The sequence below is a fragment of the Sinocyclocheilus grahami genome, unplaced genomic scaffold (genome assembly GCF_001515645.1).
Source record: "Sinocyclocheilus grahami isolate Dianchi unplaced genomic scaffold, SAMN03320097.WGS_v1.1 scaffold1392.1, whole genome shotgun sequence".
Taxonomy (NCBI): domain Eukaryota; kingdom Metazoa; phylum Chordata; class Actinopteri; order Cypriniformes; family Cyprinidae; genus Sinocyclocheilus; species Sinocyclocheilus grahami.
The window spans coordinates 1-7,446 of NW_015506571.1; the positions used below are offsets into that span (position 1 = coordinate 1).

Here is a 7,446-nt window from a genome sequence, read left to right on the forward strand (position 1 = left end):
GAATTTACAAATGGCCGCGCCCATTTTTACGACAAGAAAAAGGTGTATAGTTCTTATTTTTTTTGGTGTTTGGCTTAAGTGTTAAGTTAGAATCATTATTATACTCGTATACCTTTTGTTCTTTAACATTTTGAATTGTTTTTAGCTTTATTTTTTGTTTTTCATTTAAATGTTAAGTTTTGAAACTTTGTTGTATGCATTTGTCATTTTTATGTAATCGCTTTATTTTTAAAATGTGTATAGGTAGTGTTTATAACGTTTTAGCTTTGGATCTGTTTTTAGTTGTTTTAATACTACAATTGATTGCATCTGTTGTCCTCGTTTGTAAGTCGCTTTGGAAAAAAGCGTCTGATAGATGACTAAATAAATATCAAAAGAACAATGCAACAGACGCTTCCGCGTCCCTGTAACTACGGAAACATTCTAACCAATCATAAAAGCGAAGAGAAACGTGCCAAATTTTCAACCAATCAAAACTGCTTTTACTGCAGCGTCTAGCAGTTTGAAACAGTGCTTTTAAACAGTAGAGTGGGTACTTACAGATTGAAGGATTACGTTGCGTTACAGAGGAACAAATACCTTTAAAACACTCACTGAGAAGGTAACGATCGTATTGTTTTATCTCTCTACCACACATGATGCTTAGCAGATTTAGCTTAGGAACTCAGCAAGAGGCTAACACAGCGCTGTGAAGCTAACTAACGTACAGCAGGAACTTAGTTTGCTTCGGTTCTGGGACTGGCTGTTTATGTCTACCTGCGTGACAACTGACTCAATATTTGACTTTATTATATGAACATTAGCAAACAAAAACGTTGCTAAGTTTCCTTACTTCGAGAAAACCACTGTCGAGAAATCACTGCTTCTGCTGCTGCTCAAATAAACAAAAACCTTGCACTGTTCGTTAGATTTTCAACTAATGCTTCTATAAATACATTAGTGGTAGTTTATTAGTAGTATGTTGAATGTAAAACTTTTAGCTGATAGATCTAGTTGTTTTAATCAGTTTCTTTTTAAGGGTGTTTTAACAATGATACCTTGGAGTTATAGAAGATTAAACCGTTTTGAAGTAGACTGGCAAAGCAATACAGTTATTGCATTTAAGAAGAATTGGTTCTTTTGGCCTATTTGAACTTAAATGAGTCATTTAAACATTGTTATATATAACACCACCTGATTCATTCTGTATTTCAGATGTCATCCGATGAAGGGGAGCACAATAGTCCAGTTTTACCAAGAGATTCAGACCGAGGCAGCTCCGTTTCCTCTGTGCTTCAGGTGAGTTATCATAGCCACCATCACAAAAATCACTAAGGTATATGATTCAGATTTTCTGTCATTTTTGACAGTTTAAAGGATGCTTTGACTTTGTTCCTTCTCTTTCAAATTTTCAGGACGAGTATGAAGAACTTCTTCGATATGCTGTCGTGACTCCTAAATATGAACCGAGTTTCCCATCACAGCCGTTGAGCTCAACTCAACTCTCCAAGAGTTTACAGCATACGACTAAAAGAGAAACACCTGCTCAACACACTGCAGGTAGACCCCTTACTAACATATAATGCATATTTAGGAGATAATAATGCTATATAATTCCAAATTGCAGACACCAATGTTGCATGTAATTATTTGGTTGAGAGGTCTGTAGATTTAAAGCAGTTTTTCTTGACTGTGGGGTCGGCGCCCGCTAGGGGATCTCAGCACACATCCAAAGGGGCCGGAAGAACAGATTGAAGCTGAAATAATTTCTTAATTCGTTCCCTTTAGGGAGCAGGGCCTGTATTCACAAAACATTTTATCTTGCCAGCCACTAAGTGTTCGTCTAAATAGCAGTAAAAGTTTTTAGCTAAGATTTTTCTCTTAAAACCTATTCACAAAGCTGCTGAGACAAACTTTTAGTAAGGAATAGAGAGAAGTCTTAAGCTAAGAGTAAAGGGTGGGGTTGATCTCGTTGCTATGGATGAAGTCAGCATACTCACTAACTATGCACACAGTGATTGGCTGATAGTCTCTGTCACAGATTTATTCATAGAAATATTGTAGAGCACGATGTTGTCTCATATAAAGGTTTAAAAATAAAAATGTTGCCACATTCAAATAAAGATTTTAAATTGCAGGCTAAGTGTCACTAATTAAACAAGTATACGTTCAGCTAATTGTCAGCCTCTTACGTGTATGCTTCTCGTAAACAATTAGTGAATATGCATATAAACAGCCTTTTAATTAACAGAGTAGAATAATCATGGCTGATAGTAACACATGCAAACGTAAAAAAATAAATAAACTGGACGCTAGAACAGCTGTTACTTCTTGCCCAACTGGTTACTGAAAACAAGGATAAAATCAAAGGAAAATTTAGAGTTGGGATAACCTCCAAAAACCAAAGGCGATACCTTTTTTAAAAGGTCATTATCATCAAATGTTTCTTAAAATGTTTACATTCAGAGGCAGATTGCCGGCAACAGCCATTTTAGGATAGTTTGTGCTTCACTACTCCTAACCTTTCACAGATTTAGGAGCTTGTTTTAGAGCTAAAACGCTTTGTGAAATACTCTTAGAGCAAAAATTTAGGAGTGACACGGCCATTATTTTTAAGATTTTCTCCTAAATCGGCGAGTTATGAGCTACTTTTAGCATTTACAGTAATTTAAATGTTTTATAAAGCTCTAAAATGTTTTATCAGGTAGAAATTGATATTTGCAAGTAAACAAACAACAACTTGTTAATCGCATGTAAATGAGTCATGTAAATTTACTGGTAATAAAAAGTGTAAACCATGTAGAACATTGTTATTGGAATTTAATTATTTTGATTGTTTATATAATAAATTTACTGAATTATTTTACTATATTGCAACACCTTGTTTCTGTAAAAAAAAAAAAATAATTTATAATAGCAGAAGTATCTGAAATATTTTGTGAGGCTTGTCTTTGACAATGTCATGACAAAACGACTGAGAACCACTCTGTTTTATTTCAGATAATGAAGTGCACTCAAACAACGGGGCTATGCCAACTCCGTCATTAGAAGAATCCAGACCACAAAGTCGAACATCCGAGGGTAACTTCATGAAGCCATTTAAATTAGAATCTCTCAGCCCTCTTGCTTTTGTGAGGCTTTCAAATTTGTCTTTGACAATGTCATGACAAAACGACTGAGAACCACTCTTTGTTTTATTTCAGATAATGAAGTGCACTCAAACAACGGGGCTATGCCAACTCCGTCATTAGAAGAATCCAGACCACAAAGTCGAACATCCGAGGGTAACTTCATGAAGCCATTTAAATTAGAATCTCTCAGCCCTCTTGCTTTCAAATGTGTCTCATCCAATCAGAATCTAGAACTATGTGTTTTATAATATTGCTTCTACTTCAGCTGAGAGCATGGCAGACAGGCCTGTGTCATCTGAGGAAAGATCAGCGAGGTCGCAGACTGGATCAGACAGATCAGGACAAAGCAGCCCTGATGCTCTGACCACCGTCATGACTGAGATGTTCATCTCAGAGGAGAACCTGAACAAGATGGAGAACATTTTGGACACCTGGACCACAAACCTTAAGGTTTGCTTTGCAATTATGTATTGTAAGCAGCAGAGTTGTAGTTAACTAAAACGAAAACCATAAAAAACAGAGAAATAAAGTAAATGTTAATTGAAATCATCTGTTTGTCAAGGCAACATTTTCATTTAGTTTAACTTGATGTACTAAAATGACTTAACTAAAACTAAAATAAAATTAATAGAAATATAGTCATATTAAAACATTTTTTTATAAAAACAACAAAATTACTAAAAATTTAAATGGAAAAAAAACGTCAAATATGAAACTATAATAGTATTTCAGTGATATTAAAATAACACTGTTAAGTAGTGTTTTTCTTCATACTATAATGCATTATAGGAACTGTTTCTTGGTCTGTGTACAGAGTAATGTGATGATGGAGCTGAGGAAGTGGAAACTGGCCTTTGTGGAGCAGCACAGACTGCAGCTTAAGAAGGAGAGGGAGAAACATGCAGCCCATATGGCTGCTGTAAATGCTGAGATGGATGGTCTGAAAGACCTGCTCAACACCTACAAGATCTCTAACCAGAGAAAAGATGAGGTGCACACAGATATTGATAATTAATAGACTGTTCCTGTAGTATGTATTAAGTGTAAGTAATTAGTAAATGTTAAATGTAAGCTTTGAAATTCAGTGTATGGGGTGCAAAATGTTACTCTGTGTCAGTTTTTCACAGGCTGTAAGTCTCTGTTTTCCAGTTTGTCATCTCCTCCTTGGCCTTTGCCATCTGCAGGTGATCGTGAATCTGAGCAGGGCGGTTGACAGGCAGAGGGAGAAGCTGGAGCTGATGAGGAGTTTCACCCAGTGGAGACTACAGCAGTGTGCAGCCAGAGAGGAGGTGAGACGGGGCAAGCTCAGACTGACAGCACACACACAAGGCAGCTGTTTTTCAGACAGTGTTGTTTACTCCCGTCAGATTGATACTTCAGACAGGCTTGTGCTTTGTATTCATTTTCTTTTCTTGGAGAAATTGCAGTTTCACAAGCATATCTGCGTTTAAAAGGATAAGTCTGAAATGTTACTAACAATATATTTCTGCCTCATCATTTGACCAAAATGCACACTGGATCGCAGTCAGAAGTTATTACAAACACTTAGTGGTGACTGATAGTGGTGATTTTTAAGTGTTGTATTAACTTCATTAATTGTCATGTGTAGCTTGAAGCTATAATTTTTTCTGTTACCCATAATACAATTATATTTCATAATGTGTTTTATCAAAAGAAATAGCAGAAGTTCGTAAGAATATGTTTAGTTTTCTAAAAAGATTTTTAATTTTAGCAATACAATTTATATCGGGATCAGGGGGATGTGGATAAGTAAGACTTCAGAGTAAAGTAATGCCACAACTTCCATAATGCCATCATGCCACACATTGGTTTTGAGATCATCTTTTCTTCTCACAAAATTAATGTAATGGCAATATTTCCATTTGTTGAATGTAAGCTTTTTCATATTCCAAGCTTGCCCGCAGCTCTGGTGACTTCACGTGTTCATGAGTCATGAAAATTATGGAAATAAATATAGGAATTATTGGATTGTTGGACTTCAAATCAGTAGGGGTTAAGTAATCAAAAGTAAGTAGGTAACTAGCTGATTTATGGATGATATCTGAAGTAACACTTTATTTTAAAGTGTCCTTGTTACATATTACATGTACTTACTATTATAATAACAATAAATTATGCATAATTACATGCAAGTAACCCTAAGCTAAACCCTAATCCTAAACCTAACCATATAGTAAGTACATTTAGTTAATTAATATTACTCCGTACTTAAATGTATAATTACACTTTAACAAGGACACCTTAAAATACGTAAAGTGTAACCAAATATTATTACTGAAATCATATTAGTAATTAGTTACACTACTAGTTACTGCACAAAGTAATATTATTACTGTAACCAGTTACTACCAACACTGATTGGGATTAATAAATATATTTCAAAAGCCTATTTATGTCCTGGTAAAATCTTCAACGAAGTAGTAGAAAGTTTTTTTTATTATTATTTTTATATACACACTACCTGGCTTCATTCAAATTCTTCAGTCAGTTTTCAACAATAAATATTTCTTGAGCAGCAAATCAGCATGATTTGATAATGATTTCTGAAGGATCATGTAACACTGAAAACTGGAGTAATGGCTGTTTAAAATTCAACATTTCCATTACAGGACTAATTACGTTTTACAATATAAGTTTTAAGTTATTTTAAATTGTAAAAATATTTCACAGAATTACTGTTTTACTTTTATCAAATAATAAGACTTCTTTTTTTAATAAAATATAAATGTTCATGTATTTCTGTGTGTTTCAGGCTCAGGGGGGCAGACTGGCGGAGCAGCACTATCATTTGCAGCTCAAGAGGAAGGTGTGGGCAGGCTGGCACTCACTCATCCAGAACAGGTGGCGGGAGCGTGTGGAGAGAGCATGTTGTGCCAGAGCAGAGGACGTCTGCATGCAGCTCTCTACAGACTACGAGACCAAGATGGCACAGGTGATTGGAGCCAATACCGCAATTTTACTGAAAGTGTGATTGATTCCATGTTTAATAGGTTACTGGATTTGGACATTACATGAAAGTTTTGTGATTGTGTTTGTCAGTATGTAGAGGAGCTCCAGAAAGCTCAAGCTGAAATCCACAGGCTGCACACGGAGCGAGAGCGCTATGAGGACTCTATGAAGAAAGCTTTCATGCGTGGGGTCTGTGCTCTCAACATCGAGGCCCTTAGCATGTTCAACACTGGAGAAGCGGGTAGACTGGACCATGGTAAGATGATAAGAGAGCAATGTAACTGAAATGTAGTAAGGACTTTAACGTTAAAATAGTCCATGTGACATCAGTGATTCAACCGAAGCTATGAGAATATTTTTTTGTGTGCAAAAGAAAACAAAAATAATGACTTTATTCAACAATTCTATTTAGCGTCACCATCCTCCGGCATTAATCGAGAGTACCATGATGCATGCGTGTAAAATTAATTAATAAAATGTAAAAAAAAAAAAAAATGGTTGATTTAAAAATAAATTAATTTGTGTTCCGAAGATCTTACAGGGGTGAGTAATTAATGACAGAATTTTTATTTTTGGATGAACTATCCCTTTAAGGGCCTTATATTCAGTGTCACTGATTCAGATTTATCTATAACATGTTTTATAGATGTATTGTCTAGATTAAATAATTTTACCATAATTATAAGTAGTTAAGAAATAAATATATGCATGATAGTCAAACAGATTTTAGTTTTATTAAAAATAACATTTTAATAATAAATACATTAGGCCTACTGTTCAAAGGTTTGGGGTTGGAATAATTTTTGAACGTTTTTAAAAGTCTATTTTAAAAAATATTGCAATTTAAAACAACTTTTCTATTTTAAAAGTATTAATTAAAAACAGAAATAAAAAAATCTTGTTGACCCAAACTTTTAAGCAATAGTGTACATTTCAAAATAAAATTAGTCTCAACTTTTAGTTTTTGATTTAAAGGGATAGTTCACCCAAAAACCAGTTCACCTCAAAACCAAAAATTCTGTCATTAATTACTCACCCTCATGTAGTTCCAAACCCGTAAGACCTTTGTTCATCTTCAGAACCAAAATTAAGATATTTTTTAAGAAATCTGAGAGCTCTCTGACCCTTCATAGACAGCAACACAACTGTAATGTTCCCAGGTCCAAAAAGGTAGTAAGGACATTGGTAAAATAATCCATGTGACATCAGGGATTCAACTGTAATTTTATGAAGCTACGAGAAAACTTTTTAAGTGCAAAGAAAACTAAAATAGCAACTTTATTCAACAACTCTTCTCCTCATCCAGTCTTCCTGCAATGTGCCATGCGCTGCAGACAGGATGAGGAGAAGAGTTGTTGAATAAAGT

General features: G+C 34.8%; 1 protein-coding gene across 1 annotated transcript; it reads left to right on the forward strand.

Moving 5' to 3' along the window:
• The first annotated feature begins 476 nt into the window (after positions 1-476).
• Positions 477-7,439, forward strand: LOC107569895 (centrosomal protein POC5-like). Its single transcript, XM_016256066.1, has 10 exons — positions 477-601; positions 1,195-1,278; positions 1,395-1,539; positions 2,980-3,060; positions 3,376-3,560; positions 3,925-4,101; positions 4,295-4,399; positions 5,884-6,063; positions 6,171-6,336; positions 7,387-7,439. Exons 2-10 carry the CDS (start codon positions 1,195-1,197, stop codon positions 7,437-7,439), a joined length of 1,176 nt encoding a protein of 391 aa, XP_016111552.1. The 5' UTR covers positions 477-601.
• The last annotated feature ends 7 nt before the right edge of the window (positions 7,440-7,446 follow it).

Excerpts from the sequence above, each read along its gene's own strand:
- LOC107569895 (XM_016256066.1), top strand. The coding sequence starts at position 1,195 with ATGTCATCCGATGAAGGGGAGCACAATAGTCCAGTTTTACCAAGAGAT. Across the intron at positions 1,279-1,394 it reads CCGTTTCCTCTGTGCTTCAG|GACGAGTATGAAGAACTTCT; the intron begins GTGAGTTATCAT and ends TCAAATTTTCAG. Across the intron at positions 3,061-3,375 it reads ACAAAGTCGAACATCCGAGG|CTGAGAGCATGGCAGACAGG; the intron begins GTAACTTCATGA and ends CTTCTACTTCAG.